The sequence below is a fragment of the Natator depressus genome, chromosome 10 (genome assembly GCF_965152275.1).
Source record: "Natator depressus isolate rNatDep1 chromosome 10, rNatDep2.hap1, whole genome shotgun sequence".
Taxonomy (NCBI): Eukaryota; Metazoa; Chordata; order Testudines; family Cheloniidae; genus Natator; species Natator depressus.
The window spans coordinates 46,562,616-46,579,609 of NC_134243.1; the positions used below are offsets into that span (position 1 = coordinate 46,562,616).

A 16,994-nucleotide genomic window follows, 5' to 3' on the forward strand; every position below is an offset into this window, starting at 1 on the left:
GACTCTTTAGCTCATGCTGTAGCAACATATCCATTTAGCTCTGGATCAATTTCTGGTGGCCTCCAAAATGGCAGCCATCATTCATATAACCCTTAATCACAAGCAGTCCCTTCTGGTGAATGCACATTGAGTGCTGTGAGCCATAATACCTAATATTTTTTAAATTGTTAAGTTTATTTCACAGTTAACCCTGATGTGACCTTTAAAATAATACGTTAACTGCTGAGGAGCAGAATGTTATGGTGACCTTCCCACCTGATTACTAAAAGAAGTGTGACACTTCATGGATCAGTTTATATTGTTCTGAACTGAACAGTGTTTTGAGGACACTTACTGATATTCTGTGTAGGGAAGCAAATCACCAATTTCTGTGCACATCTATCATTGGGTAAATCCAGCTCTGAGTTTGAAGGAGGGCTGGTAAAGTCTGTTTCTCCTTGTTTGTAGATTTGATTGTCGTCAAGGTGCATAATGGAGCCCTTAACCCTTACAGAGCCACAGCCTTCCCCACAAAACAGCTTGCCCACACCACAAAAGAAGTACAATGTCCTGGTGGGTGTTACTGGAAGTGTGGCTGCCCTGAAGTTGCCTATTCTTGTCTCAGAATTGCTGGAGATTCCTGGGGTAAGTAGCTTATGCTCCAGTGAGTTAGAAGAGAAACTGTAAAAATGGTATCTTCCTGTTTCCTTTTTATCCTCTCTTAGTGGAGATCAGATTGGGTCAGTTAGAGTTTTAAAGCTGATTCTAGATGCTGGCCCTGGGGTCTGAAAATCAGGCTCGGCATTTTTCTGTCTCTTTTCCTATGATCAGTAATAAAAAAACTCACAAATTCTCACAGTAAGAGCTTACCTGACCGTTTTGTTGGTATCACACAATACATGATGGAAACCAGCTTTGTGTCTCAGCATTATGTGGGCTTTGCAGGGCTCAGTGCTGTCAAAACTTAGATGTCAGTAAAGTCATCAAATCTGAATTTAAGAGATACATATAGTAAAAAGTGCCATATGCTCTCTAAAACTCCAAATTTGTGGTTCAGATTGGGCCATATAAATAGTCTCAGTAATTGAGACATAGAACTTAAAAGTTGGATGCTAGTATAAGATGGAAGAGGACAAGCTTAAAAAATATAGAAGCATCTGTATGCACATTAAAAAAAATATATTATTACCTACAGTAACCAATTTTTCCAGCAGATGGCAGTATTAGCCAGGAGTGAATAGACTTACATTCCAAAAAAAGGGAAATATAATAGCTTTTGCTAAAGTAAAAGGAAAATTCAGAATGCTCTCACATTTTGGAATCAACCCAATTATCATGGTTCATTTAAAAAAGAGAGAGAGAATGAGGGGAGACAGAATTTGTGGCACCTTCTTTCTTAAACATAGGCCAAATACATAATCCATTTATATTGCTTGGGTTGCTAGATGGCCTGGTTTAATACCCTTTGGATGATTCATATATTTGGGATTCCTTCACTCCATAGCTCAAGGTACCCCATGAGATTTGTACACAGGAGATGATATTTTGGAAATGTAATTGTGAAACTGATTGGTGGTGGTAATAGCAAATCTGGAAAGGCTGTTGAAGGTACACAGAGCTTCAGGGTAACAGTGCTGTATCTTGTCAGCTGTTGGAAACAAAGTTCAGCTGGCATGTTGGGAGCCTTAGTTAAGCTTTTCAGTTCCAGTAACTAAAAGAGACTTAAGGTTCCATACCAGATTGGGAGGGGTTGGGGGTGGGAACGGACAGAAGAAAGTGATGCAGAGATAGGAAGAGGTCATGTCAGAACCTCAGGTCATGTGTTGCTGCGTGTATGGAATGTAGGTTATGCAGGGATTCTCCATTCCCCCAGCACTCATCCCCAGCTTTCTGGATTTCCATCTTAGCAACAGGAGCTGCCTGAATGATAGAGGCCCGCAGCATTCTCTCTCTCTCTCTCCTCTTCCCCCCCCACCCCCCATCCTGTACTGGTATCCGAAGGACCTCCCTCCACTCTATAGGTGACAGGAAGAGAAAAAACTACCCATTCTGAAGGAGTCTACATCAAAGGACATCCCTTCTCTGTGAATATTTTGATCATAAACTTTGCAGCAAGCTGGATCCAAATTTGATAGCAAGGCTCCTGGATTCTGTGATCCTCCTGTGCAGGAGTCTGCAGATTTTGTGGCAGCTTCATTTAAATTTAAAAACAGAGGTTTTCACTGAATGAAATATAAAGAATCCATTCAGTGTAGGAGCCCTGGTTATTTATTTTGGTAATAAATTCAATTTATTTTCTACTGTCTGTACAATTTCAGGGCCTGAGCCAAAGCCAAATGAAGTCAATGGGAGTCTTTCCAATTACTTTAAATCAGGCCCTCAATTTTAACTTGCTGCAGATTTTTGTGCTGACAACAGAGAACCGTCTTACGAAAGTTGTCAGAGGAACTTGGGTAGAAAACAGCTGAAGTTTTTGGATCATTAGGAAATGTGCTGAGAGGTTTAGGAAGGTAGGCTAAGCAAGTTAGATTGAACTTTCTGCTTAAATGATCAGCAGTGAAATAGTTGACAATTTAAAATCAATGTTGTAATCATTAGGTTTCAGATTCAACCACTCGTTGAGATGAATGAGGTAGTTAATACATCTCATAGCCATCAGGTTAGGCTCCTGCAGACTCAGGATGTTAACAGTGCATCAGTTAACATTTTAAAAGTTTTCTTCATAACCATAATGGCTGTTGAAGTACAAAAAAGTGCTGTTTTATCCAGGCCAGTGGAAAATTCTGATGGTCACGTATGTATTTGCTCAGGGTTACTAATATAAGTCAAGTCACCGCTTTCTTGACTCTTTAAAATGGCACAAACATGTAAACGTGGGCAAAAATCAGGCTGGCAGAGCATTGGCTAGTGGTTTCTGTGTAGAGACAGCAAAGCAGGAGATCCAAGCTTAGCCCTGGATGAAGTCTGCCACTCCACTAGCCTCTGGGTATTTGCTGAGTCTCCTCATGTAAAACACACACCTTGTGACTCCAGCACACTTCTTTTACCAGGTGACGTGTACATCAGCTTGTATCAGCAGTTAAACAGAGGAGTCACATGCTCATTTTCTATTTTAGCTGTTATAGAGGCAAACAGAGGCTGTTACTGGTGTATAGAAAAGAGAGAATACTGATCTCTTTCCAATTTAGGTGGAGGGACATGAAAGTCCCGCTTAGGATGAGTAAGCAAGAAGCCCATCCCTGCAGAAAAGAATTTAACAGTGGGAATAATTAATTAATGGAACAGCTTACCCAGGAATGTGTTAAATTCTCTATCATTTGGAATTTTTAAATCATGATTGAATGTCTTTTGTAGCACATAAGGCTAGCCTGCTTGCTTGCTTGCTTGCTTATATCCTTTCTTATGGGTTTGTTGATAATGGATTTATAGCTTTGTATTAGAGTAGTTTTTGGCAGTAATGCAAGAAACGTACAGGCCACATCCTGTATGATGAGTTAAAGCAAGTTAGCGTACATATGTTTGTGACCTTTGACATAGAGAAGTTGCAAAGCGACTGTGCTCTATAAACTTAACAAGTACACCACAAAGAACATGGAAATAGCCACCAAAATGATTCAGGCCAGAAATAACAGATGTGAGAATGAACACCCCGATTTGATGTGGGTGAGGAAATTGGACATGGAAGGTTGGGTACACAAGAGGGCAAACCACCATGATTAGGGTTAGGTTAGTTTTTTCTTGGGTCTTTTTTGGCTTAGTTTTCTGGTTTTATAGCTTTCTAGCTCCTCCTAAATTTTTCACCTTCCACTCAAACATTGAGGAACCTGGACCTACTCTTTTGGCATGCCAGAGACGAGGCTGGTCCTTTGTCTCTTACCACCAGGTTCTCAAGGAAGGATGACAGTATGTTAATCTAGGAAGTTGTATAGTAAAGGATACCACATGTACCTCTAGAACAGCCCTATTTCCTTTTTAATTCTGGTTGATTACTTTCCACTTATGTCAGTAAAAGTATCTACGGCTGTATTGTATTCTCAGCATAAGTGTCCTTGTCATACATCCCGAGGGTCCTTGCAAGACTCTGTGTACCCTGACTTCGGGACAAGAACCATATTTTCTGGTCAGATCAATTGGCAAGCCTTTTAATTTATATAAATAATAATATTAATCTCCTAAAATCAAGCAACACAACTGTTATAAAGGGAAACAGAGGCTGTTACAGATATGTAGAAAGGAAAGAATACTGATCTCTTTCCAACTTAGGTAGAGGGACATGAAAGTCCCACTTAGAATGAGTAAGCAACGAGCCCATCCCTGCAGAAAAGAATTTAACAGTGGGAATAGTTAATCACTGGAACAGCTTACCCAGGAATCAGAGTAGCAGCCGTGTTAGTCTGTATTTGCAAAAAGAACAGGAGGACTTGTGGCACCTTAGAGACTAACCAATTTATCTGAGCATAAGCTTTCGTGAGCTACAGCTCACTTCATCGGATACATTCAGTGGAAAATACAGTGAGGAGATTTATATACACACATTCTCCATCACTTGGAGTTTTAAAATCATGAGTGAATGTCTTTTGAAAAGATGTACTCTAGCTTAACCACAAAATATTGGGTTCAATGCAGGAATCCCTGGGTTCACTTCTCTGGCCTGTGCTATACAGGAGGTCAAACTAGATGATCAGAATGGTCCTTTTTGGCCTTAAAATCTGTGAAAGAAATGGCAGAAAGTGAGTGGTTTTTAAAAGTGCCTTGGCTGCAGCTATGTGTTTGTTTTGAAGGGCTTGTCTACACTAGAAAGGTTTGCTGCCTTACCTGTACTGGTATAGTTAAAGCAGCAAAAAACTCCTGTTGTGTACACAATTATATCAGTATGAAAATTCTTATCTCAATGTAGCTTATTTTGGTTCAGGAACTGAAATAAACTATATTGCTATAAGGCACCTTTATATTGGTATAACTGTATATATACTAGAGCTTTTACTGGTATAACTACATTGGCAATAATAATAATTAATATATCACACCCCTAACCAGCGTAGGCTTTGTGTACACTAGAAAGTTTAGTTATAGCTATACCGCCCTCTAAGGCTATGTCTACACTGTGCACCTTAGAGTGACACAGGTGTACCGCTACAGCAGTGCTGCTGTAAGGTGTGCAGTGTAGCCACTCTTTGTTAGCCAGAAAAAAAGCTCTCCTGCCGACAAAATAAAACCACCTCCAACGAGGCGCGGTAGCTTTGTCGTTGGGAGAGTGCAGGGATGGCCTAACCATGAGATGAACTGAGGCGGCCTCCTCAGGTGCCAGACTGTGTGGGGATGCCACTAGGACCCAGAGTGTAGAAAATTGTGTCTGCTGCTGGTGCATGTGTATTCTCTCTGCTCTAGATGCACAGAGACAGTGGAGTGCTGTGCTGGAGGAAGGAGGGTACAAGAGACATAAAAGGCAGGCAGGAGAAGAGTGTGGTGGAGGCACAAGAAACAGCTGCTGCTGAGTTTAGTTCCTTAAGTCTAGACGATCCAGGACTGTGGACCGACTTGAGCAGTAGCCTGAGGGACTTCCTTGTACTGCATGGGCCACAGCAAGTGAAAAACTTCATGTTCCCCAGAGACAATAAAAATAGAAGTTTCCATCCAACACATTACTGGGATGAAATCCCCAATGGTGACAAAGGGGAGAGGCCATGGCTTATGTACTCAAAAACTCAGAATGCTGCATAGTGTTTTTGTTGCAAACTCTTCCAGTCTAATGTTCCAGCCACATTGGGTTCTACAGGAACAAAGGACTGGAAAAATCTGGCTAGAAATCTGGCATGCCATGAGAAGGCAGCAAATCACCAGAGAGCATTCCATAGGTGGAAAGAGCTTGAGATGAGACTGAGGTTAAAGGCCACCATAGATGATCAGCATCAAGTGAAGATTGCATCAGAGTCTCTTTACTGGCAAAATGTTCTGAAAAGGCTCATTGCGATTGTGAGAATGCTTACTACCCAAAACCTAGCACTGCATGGCACTTCAGATCAGCTGTATGTGCCAAACAATGGAAACTTCCTTAAAATTATGGAGCTGATGACTGAGTTTGATGCTGTACTCCAGGAGCATCTAAGAAGAGTCACTACCTAAGAAATGTACACACACCACTACCTTGGAAAAACAATTCAAAATAAGATCATTCAGTTACTGGCAACAAACGTCAAACAGAAGATTGTGGCCGATCTGAAGTCAGCAGGTTATTACTCTGTTATTCTGGACTGCACCGCTGACATCAGCCATACGGAACAAATGACTTTTAATGGTGCATTTTGTAACAACAACAGAACCTAGTGAAAATGTCCCTGCAATGGTGACGGTCAGAGAGCATTTTCTAGAATGTATTGACATTGATGATACTACAGGAGCTGGTATGACAATTGTGCTTCTTAAAAAGCTGGAAGATATGGGAATTGCGATAGCTGACATGAGAGATGCCAACATGAGAGGAAAGAACAGAGGAGTGCAGACACGGATCTGAGAGTTAAACCCTCGAGTTTTTTTTTGTCCCATGCAGTTCTCATTCATTGAACTTGGTGGTCAGTGATGTAGCATCAGCTTCTAGTGAGGCTGCTGAATTTTTTAATGTAATACAAAGCATCTATGTATTTTTCTCTGCATCAACTCATTGTTGGCAAATTTTGAAGCAACATCTGGGAACATCCTCTCTGACACTGAAACCACTGAGTGCAACACAATGGGAAAGTCGAGTGGAGGCGATAAAGCCTATCAAACACCAAATTGGGAAGATAGATGATGCCATAGTTGCCATTATGGAGGATAACGCTATGACAGGAACTGTTCATGGGAGAACAGTGGCAGAGGGAAATGGAATCACCAGAAACATACATAACTTCAAATTTCTGTGTGGCTTAGTGTTGTGGCATGACATACTGTTTGAAATAAATGTTGTAAGCAAGAGACTTCAAGGTGTTGACCTTGATATAGCTGGAGCAATGGAACAGCTGGACAAAGCAAAGTCATACCTACAGTCTTACTGGTCAGATGAGGGATTTCAAAACATTCTGAAGAGTGCACAGAAGTTGGCAGGGGAACTTCACACTGAAGCTATTTTCCCACCCATTCAAGAATACAAGAGTCACCAAAGAAGACATTTTGATTAACCAGGTGCTAGATTGTGCAATACAGTCAGTTGAAGAATGTTTCATGCAGCTCAAGAAACACAGCAGTATATTTGGGATGTTGTATGATATTCTAAAACTCCTCCCTATACCTGAAGAAGACCTACACCAGCAGTGCAGGGCACTAGAGACAGTGTTGACACATGATAACATGCGTGATATTGATGCGAGTGATTTAGATGATGAACTGAAAGGCCTTTCAAGATACATTTCAGCAGGAATAACTCCAAAGGTTGTTCTGGAATATATATGCCCAAATAAGATGACCACACTCTTTCCAAATGCTTTTGTTGCTCTGCGCATACTTCTAACACTTCCTGTAACAGTTGCCAGTGGAAAATGCAGCTTCTCCAAGCTGAAGTTAATAAAAACACATCTACGCTCCACAATGACACAGGAGAGGTTGCTTGGCCTTGCAACCATCTCATAGAATACCAGGGTTGGAAGGGACCTTAGGAGGTCATCTAGTCCAACCCCCTGCTCAAAGCAGGACCAATCCCCAATTTTTGCCCCAGATGACCCCCTCAAGGATTGAACTCTCAACCCTGGGTTTAGCAGGCCAATGCTCAAACCACTGAGCTATTCCTCCCCCCAGATGTAGCACTTGTGTTGACATCAATATCCATTAATCTCTCCACATGTATGAGGTGCCATTCACCTTCCTGTGAAGTGTAAAGACTTTTTTGGAGGCCCCCTTCATCTCAATAGAGCATGAGCTGGCCCAGATTGTGGACCTTCAGGAAGAAGTTCAAATCTTTGCAACCAAGAAGGCATGGAAAGAACCACTTTGATTATTCAAACAGATAAAAATACCAGTGTTTACTATGCAGACAAGAAAAGTTACATTTGCTGTCCAGGCGTTTGAAAGTTAAAGTCCTGAAGGACGACCCATCACTCTCACAGCTCTTGGGAGACAGGCCAGTCCTTGCTTACAGACAGCCCCCCAACCTGAAGCAAATACTCACCAGCAACCACACAACAAAAACAAAAGGAGTACTTGTGGCACCTTAGAGACTAACCAGTTTATTTGAGCATAAGCTTTTGTGAGCTACAGCTCACTTCATCGGATGCACAAAAACACTAACCCAGGAACCTATCCTTGCAACAAAGCCTGTTGCCAACTCTGTCCACATATCTATTCAGGGGATACCATCATAGGGCCTAATCACATCAGCCACACTATCAGAGGCTTGTTCACCTGCACATCTACCAATGTGATATATGCCATCATGTGCCAGCAGTGCCCCTCTGCCATGTACATTAGCCAAACCGGACAGTCTCTACGTAAAAGAATAAATGGACACAAATCAGATGTCAAGAATTATAACATTCAAAAACCAGTCGGAGAACACTTCAATCTCTCAATTACAGATGTGGCAATTTTTCAACAAAAAAACTTCAAAAACAGACTCCAACAAGAGACTGCTGAATTGGAATTAATTTGCAAACTGGACACCATTAACTTAGGCTTGAGTAAAGACTGGGAGTGGATGTGTCATTACACAAAGTAAAACTATTTCCCCATGTTTATTCCCCGCCCCCCCCCCCACACACACACACTGTTCCTCACACGTTCTTGTCAACTTCTTGGAAATGGCCCACCTTGATTATCACTACAAAAGTTTGTGGGTTTTTTTTCCTCTCCTGCTGGTAATAGCTCACCTTACCTGATCGCTCTTGTTACAGTGTTTATGGTAACACCCATTGTTTCATGTTCTCTGTGTATATAAAATCTCCCCACTGTATTTTCCACTGCATGCATCCAATGAAGTGAGCTGTAGCTCACGAAAGCTCATGCTCAAATAAATTTGTTAGTCTCTAAGGTGCCACAAGTCCTCCTTTTCTTTTTGTGAAAGTTAAGTGTTATTTAAAATTTTTGAACAAGGCATTTTAAGTTGTTCGTTCTCCTTTATTGGGGTAGGTAGCAGAGCAGTACCATGAGAGGAGTAGAACAGGAAGGCGGCAGAATTGAGACCTTTCAAAGTTTTGGCCCAAGTGAGGGGGCATCGGGGCGTCATTTGAGTTCCCCACCTCAGGTGCCAAAATGTTGTGGGCCGGCCCTGGGAGAGTGTCTCCTGCTGATAAAGTGCTGTCCACGCTGGCGCTTTTTGTCAGTAAAACTTTTGTCGGTCAGGGGTGTGGTTTTTTCACACCCTTGACTAACAAAAGTTTTACTGCTGAAAGTGCGATGTAGACACAGCCTTAGTGTAGTTGCAGCTTATAGCAGCAAAACAGTGCTTTTGCTGGTATGGTCTATACCAGTTACTGAACAAGGAGAGTTGCACCCAGTGATTCCTGCATTGAACCCAATATTTTGTGGTTAAGCTAGGCTTTTATTAATATAGAAATGTCATTAAAAATCACATCCAATATTAGTATTCTGGCTAAAGTCTATAGTATAGATCTGGCCCCAGTTACACTAGCATGCTTCAAAAGATTCCTAGTGCATTTTAACGTAGAATGGGACTACATCAACAGACGCTAAGTACCTTTCAGAGTGTGTCAGCAGGGTCTACGTGGGGCAGTTTCAGCACAACATTTTAGAATGTTCTGCAATTTACACCCCTCCGGTGCACATTGACACACCTTGTAGACAAGTCTAAAGAATGCAGTTGCTGTATAAAATCAGCATTTAAATAGGCTGTGTGGGCTCTGAGGTAAACACCTCATTGAGGCAAATAGGGTAGCAGTGCAGTTAGCACCTTTGCTGCTGCTGCTTGGCTGGAAACAGTTTTGTGCAAAGTGAGGTTAATGGAGAAACTCTGGTTGTTGCTCTGAAAATGATTTTGACACTGGAAAGGGCCAGACGTGTGTGATTTCAAATGAAAGCTATGGAAAATGAGCAAACATTTCAGAAAGAGCATAATGTCCCAGGGTATGATGCAGAATAACTGGAAAGTGCCCTGCTGTGAAGAACAAGAACATAAGAACAGCCATGCTGGGTCAGACCAAAGGTCCATCTAGCCCAGTATCCTGTCTGCCGACAGTGGCCAATGCCAGGTGCCCCAGAGGGAATGAACCTAACAGGTAATGGTCAAGTGATCTGTCTCCTGCCATCCATCTCCACCCTCTGACCATAGGTGCTGACTTTTCGTTTTGCCAGTGGGTGCCCCACCTGGCCCTGCCCCTTCCCTGAGGCTTCACCCCCACTCTGCCCAAGGCCCCATCCCCACGCTGCCTCTCTCTGCTTCTCCCCGCCTGGTGGCTCGGTCTAGCGCCTGACTCCACCCGCTCACTCAAAGTGACACAGGAGGTTCCCCTCTTCAGGGTAGGAAAGGTTGCCTACTGGTTAAAGCACAGGCTTGGAGCTCAGGTGTTCTGAGTTTGATTCTCTGCTCTGCCACAGACTCCCTGCTTAGTCTCAGGAAAGTCACTTCATCTCTTGGTGCCCTAGATCCCCCCTTCCAAATGGGGCTAATGCTTCCCTGCCTCGTAGGCTAAGTCCATTTATGCCTGTGTGATGATGGGGGCAATGGAGGTATCAAGGTTTTGACATTCACAGCATCCCCTGACAATGAGTTCCACGGGTTGACTATGTGTTGTGGGAAGAAATACTTCCTTTCTAAGATGTCTGAGGGTGTATTTCCAGTAGATACAAATGTTATCGTATTTTTCCAATGTCAGTGTGCTTTCTTTTCCTATTAAGTTACTCGCAATTAGAAATAAAGTCTTAAAAACATTGTAATCTATTTATACAATGCATTTGATCTTTCTCCAGCACAAATGAAAACACACTCCAGTTCAAGTTTCAGAATAACAGCCGTGTTAGTCTGTATTCGCAAAAAGAAAAGGAGTACTTGTGGCACCTTAGAGACTAACCAATTTATTTGAGCATAAGCTTTCGTGAGCTACAGCTCACTTCATCAGATGCATACTGTGGAAAGTGTAGAAGATTTTTTTATATACGCACAAAGCATGAAAAAATACCTCCTCCCACCCCACTCACCAGCAGGAGAGTGGAGTGGGAGGAGGTATTTTTTCATGCTTTGTGCGTATATAAAAAGATCTTCTACACTTTCCACAGTATGCATCCGATGAAGTGAGCTGTAGCTCACGAAAGCTTATGCTCAAATAAATTGGTTAGTCTCTAAGGTGCCACAAGTACTCCAGTTCAAGATATTAAAGGTATAAAGATTCAAAACATAAAAACAAATTTAAAAATTGAACTTGCATTAACAAATGACTGATCTAAAAGGCTGTTTTAGTTCTGGAAACAGTTCAGTTTTACAATATAAGAAATCCTGAGTATGTATCTACAGTGACTGAACTGGACGATTCTTAACTGTGTCTTAGTGAAAATACAATATGACACTATACGTCTTAAATGTTAAGAAAATTTGCCCTCTAAACAATGGGTTTCAGAGTAGCAGCTGTTTTAGTCTGTATCCGCAAAAAGAAAAGGAGGACTTGTGGCACCTTAGAGACCAACAAATTTATTTGTTAGTCTCTAAGGTGCCACAAGTCCTCCTTTTCTTTTTCCTCTAAACAATGTCATTTTAAAAGGGCATACTCAAATGTTAAGGAAGTTACTCAAGAGACCTGTTCTAAGGCTGTAACAACCAGGTAGAATTAAGAGCACTCCGGGAGGGGTTTTTGGTTTTTTTTTTTTTTTAAATTAACAAAAGTCCCCAGGATCCATTGACTATTTCAAGAAAGAAGATTGAGAAGCAGAGGTAATTACAATAATACTTCCTCTGATCTCCATCAAGAGCAACTGAAATGTCTCAGGGAAGCACTGACTGTGACACTGAAAATAAAACCGATCAACTTTGTGGGAGAGACTTGAGATCAGCACTCACCAGGTCCCTTCTCTTGGCCAAGGCTAGCCAGAAACTGCTCTCTCCGGGGTCTCATCCTATCAGCTGGGTGCGAGCTATTTACCCACATGAAGTGCTTTGAGTGCACCTCTGGACCAGGGGCTGCTAGGACTGCTGCTGGCTGGGGGCGGAATTTCTTACTTGCACAGGCTCTCAGCCACTCAGCCTGAGCGGGCATTTGAGAAACTCATTAAAGACTCCCTCTGTGTGCGAAGGGGTGGGGCGGACAGAGCAATCCAGACAGCTCTGCTGCTTCCAGCCTCAGGGAACAGCGGCCCACACAATGGGGAATTTACATTTCCCACAGCGCAGAGCCAAGGGGGAGAGAGGAGCCGCTGATCCAGCTCCTCCGGATAGCCGTATCAAGTTCTTGCTCAGGGAGGAGTAAAAGCCTGCTCTGCCCTGGAAACGGACCACTTTTACCTGCCATGGGGGGTGGGTTAGAAACTGCAGCCACACGCGGCTCATCTGCTGGCTCCCTGCCAAAACAGCTGATAGGCTGCTGCGCACTACAGTTGATTGGTTAGAAACAGCTAATCCAGCCACCCGCCAAAGGTTCACAGGGCTCCGCATGCGCGAGAGCTGAGTTGCAGCTGCCACAACTGATTATCCCGGTGGGTGCAGAGCACCCACAATTTTTTTTCTGTGGGTGCTCCAGCCCTGGAGCACCCAGGGAGCCCACGCCTATGCCTCTGACAAACAGAGGCTAGGGACACCATTCCTTACCCAGCCTGGCTAATAGCCATTAATGGACTTAACCTCCATGAATTTATCTAGTTCTCTTGTAAACCCTGTTATAGTCCTCGCCTTCACAACCTCCTCAGGCAAGGAGTTCCACAGATTGACTGTGCGCTGAGAGAAGAAGAACTTCCTTTTATTTGTTTTAAACCTGCTGCCCATTAATTTCATTTGGTGGCCCCTAGTTCTTATATTATGGGAACAAGTAAATAACTTTTCCTTATTCACTTTCTCCACACCACTCATGATTTTAGATACCTCTATCATATCCCCCCTTAGTCTCCTCTTTTCCAAGCTGAAAAGTCCTAGTCTCTTTAATCTCTCCTCATATGAGACCCGTTCCAAACCCCTAATTGTTTTAGTTGCCCTTCTCTGAACCTTTTCTAATGCCAGTATATCTTTTTTGAGATGAGGAGACCACATCTGTACGCAGTATTCAAGATGTTGGTGTACCATGGATTTATATAAGGGCAATAAGATATTCTCAGTCTTATTCTCTATCCCTTTTTTAAATGATTCCTAACATCCTGTTTGCTTTTTTGGCTGCCGCTGCACGCTGCATGGATGTCTTCAGAGAACTATCCACGATGACTCCAAGATATCTTTGCTGATTAGTTGTAGCTAAATTAGCTCCCATCATATTGTATATATAGTTGGGGTTATTTTTTCCAATGTGCATTACTTTACATTTATCCACATTAAATTTCATTTGCCATTTTGTTGCCCAATCTTAGTTTTGTGAGATCTTTTTGAGGTTCTTCACAGTCTGCTTTGGTCTTAACTATCTTGAGCAGTTCAGTATCGTCTGCAAACTTTGCCACCTCACTGTTTACCCCTTTCTCCAGATCATTTATGAATAAGTTGAATAGGATTGGTCCTAGGACTGACCCTTGGGGAACACCACTAGTTACTCCTCTCCATTCTGAAAGTTTACCGTTTATTCCTACCCTTTGTTCCCTGTCTTTTAACCAGTTCTTAATCCATGAAAGGATCTTCCCTCTTATCCCATGACAACTTAATTTACATAAGAGCCTTTGGTGAGGGACCTTTTCAAAGGCTTTCTGGAAATCTAAGTACTGGATCCCCCTTGTCCACATGTTTGTTGACCACTTCAAAGAACTCTAATAGATTAGTAAGACATGATTTCCCTTTACAGAAGCAACCACAGAACCCAGCCTGGAGGAGGGAGAGCTGAAAGACATGCACTCAGATAGTGCTGGCTGACTCCAGCTAGCTGCTTGCTTGTTAGATTGCAGTTCATAGGTACGTGCCCCCACTATGCTTTGACATTGCCACTTTCAAAGCAACATAAACTAAACTGGAAAAGAGCAGTTTTAGTCCAGAATAAGAATGTCAACCCAGTGTGATGTACTGCTACACCTGTATCACTATAAATATACCCACATAGAGAAATTTACCTGTATATACTATGTAGAACAGCCCTCCTTAGATTCTGAAATAAACAGCGAAAGTGATCAAAGACTGAAGTTTTGGAGCTGGAATTTTCCACTGCCCCAGGTCATCCTAGGTAACAATGGTGGAGGTAAATGAGCCTAGGAAGATAAAACAGACAATAAAAGATAAAACAGGCTATAAAACAGTCACTGTTCGGGAGATAGGTTACCCTGTTCCCAAGCCTCAACTGCTGCTGTTGGAGATTGTCAGTAGCTTTTGCTCACAACAGAGGTGTATAGCGGCTAGCACGATGAGTATACCTAGAAAGCCCATAATCAAGTATATTACTATGGATGTGCCTACACAGAGGTTTTTTTTTTTTTTCAAATTCTCCCACCACTGGTGGAAATAATGGCAGGAAGTGCTAGCATATACTGGCCATCATCAGTGAAGAACAAAGTCTTTTGTCCTTTTTAATGTTCCACTCTAGTCCATCTGCTGTTGATGAGCCTTCCTTGTTAGCCACTTTCTGTTGGAGATAAGCACTTTACACGAGTTAATGTCTCTCGCACGTCTGGTGATTTACACAGAGGCTTACAGTGAAAACACTCAAATATTACCTTATGATATGGGATACAGATATAAGTGAGATTAATGCATGCAGCAACTTACAAGCATTCCATAAAATCTAAACACTAAATGCATTGTTATTCTAGTACTGATCTTAACAATACTAACACACAGGTGAGCCTGACTGATTTCAGCCATGTATTTGTAAGTATTCAGTTGAGGCATGGGCACCTTGGCATAAGCTGGCACCTGGTATGCCAGCATCACACTCCATAATAGGTAGTAAGTGCACATCCTCACTGGTGCTAGGACAACAGCCAGAAAATTTGAGAAAAGCCTCCTTGCAGTTAAAACCATTGAGTTACACCCATAATCTCCCATGGTAGGCAGACTGTTTACATGCAGTTTGATTGCAAATGCAGCAGGTGTAGTTAGACACAGATGGATGAACAAAAATCCTACCAGGCAGAAATAGCCCTGGGAAACAAAAAGTTTTATTATGGTGTCTTCTTGTCCAGGGCCATGAGGTGCCATGGTTAAGAGGGCCTTGCAGAGCCAGGCACTTTCACGCCCTCTTTCCATACACATCTCGTGATCAAACAAGGATCTTGTAGGGAGCTTTGTTTTTCCTGGCAGCCCTCTTTTCTAAACCACACCTCTCTTCTGTCTGTTTCGGTCATCTTCACTGGCCCAACTGCTGGTTGGTTATTTGCATATGCTAGGAACCAAATGACTAAGGCCCAGCCTGCTCATGTGAAGAACAGAAATGAGTATCTGGCTTGCATTGCACCTGTTGGTGCCTGACCTTTCAGCAGTGACTGGAAGTGGTTATGCAAATATGAATTGTAGGGTGAAATCTTGGTGTGAAGGCCTGATATAAAACTCTTTGCCACCCAAGTCCTCCTTCCCTTGCCTGCCTCAGGGCTTTTATGTTATAAACTAATTGTTTGAGTCTCCTCCTCCTTTTCTCTCATTAGCTGAAAGTGCGTGTGGTAACAACCGAGAGGGCAAAACATTTCTACAACCCCCAGGAGATTCCCGTAACCCTCTACAGTGACACTGACGAATGGCAGGTCAGTATCCCTTTCCTACCCCATCTCATCCATTCTCCATGGTTGCAGGGGACACCTAAGTCCCATGCCAGCTTCACTTTTTATATAGGATTTGTTTGTTCATTCAGTTGACCTAGTCTTCCAGAAATGGCCAATAGCTGATTCTTCAGAGCAAGGCAAAACCGTCTCCCTCCATAATGCACTTGGTCAGTTGTGCAGATGCTGGATTTGGGATAGTCAAAGAATTCCTTCCTGGTCCCCTTCAAGTGATCAGTTTTTCAGAATGAGGCTGATGGACTGATTTCGTTCAGTTTTACAGAGCTTTTGAATCCAAGTACAAAGTATTAAAAACATGCAAATAATATGATGATGCCCTCTCTGGATGGTGGTATTTATTATTATTATTACAGTAGTGTTTAGTGGTCCCAACCAATATCATAACCTCATTGTGGTAGGCACTGTACAAACACATAATAGACAGGCTCTGTCCTAGAGCTTACAGTCTAAATGAACAGGAAAGGCTAAGTGTGGAAGAAAGGAAAGATTGTTAATGGGTAGTGCCACAACCTGTCCCAGTCCCCCTCTCTGGTCAGACACCAGTATGTTGTGAGAAGACCCAAGCACTGGATCTCATGTGCTTCTAAGACTGCTGGGTCTAGATAAGCCCTGGTCACTTCCTGTATCTGGGTCTCTCGGGCACACTCCCTCTACATTATAGGTCCAATTGTGCCAGTGCAATTTTCTGGCATGGTTAGGGAACATCTGTATGTTGTCACATATTTTGTTTGTGATGACCTAGGACTATAGCACAATTCCCAAATCACATGGTCTCAACTACACTAGAAACCAAGTATTAAAACAAAGGTTGCCCTCATTATGCCAGAGAACCACATGACACACAAATGGGCAAGGGAGGGAGTTTAGGGTAAGAGGTGGTCTCTGACCACTCAGGACTTAAGAGCTATCCCCATCTCCCTGAATAGCAGCCGGAAGTGAGTAGGAAGCCACTGAAGAGCTGTGGGGCATGGGCAGCGAGTTCTATGGGCCAGTGGTGACTGGGCACCAGGAATATTCCTGATACGCATTCCAGCAATGTTTGAGGCCGGGTCTCTCCCTTGGCCCGTCCCCTGGCACTCCCCCCTGCACGTCCCCTGGGCGATTTAAAATGGCCCGGGGCCCCCACCTACCACTGACAGCGCAGCGGAGCTGAGCAGCTTCCTGCCTGCTCCATCCACGTGGCTGCCGGCCCCTCCCTGCAGTCCGTGGGCCGG

General features: G+C 43.0%; 1 protein-coding gene across 6 annotated transcripts in view; it reads left to right on the forward strand.

Annotated features, from left to right (window-relative positions):
- Positions 1 to 16,994, forward strand: part of PPCDC (phosphopantothenoylcysteine decarboxylase) — a 52,715-nt gene that overhangs the window by 16,531 nt on the left and 19,190 nt on the right. For 5 of the 6 annotated variants that reach the window (XM_074966014.1, XM_074966016.1, XM_074966018.1 and 2 more), the window contains 2 exons: positions 448 to 624; positions 15,649 to 15,744. In XM_074966014.1, the coding sequence (XP_074822115.1) occupies positions 472 to 624; positions 15,649 to 15,744 (249 nt within the window). In that variant the 5' untranslated portion in view covers positions 448 to 471. The remainder of the gene's footprint in view (positions 1 to 447; positions 625 to 15,648; positions 15,745 to 16,994) is intronic. The other variant, XM_074966017.1, reaches the window with a different exon arrangement.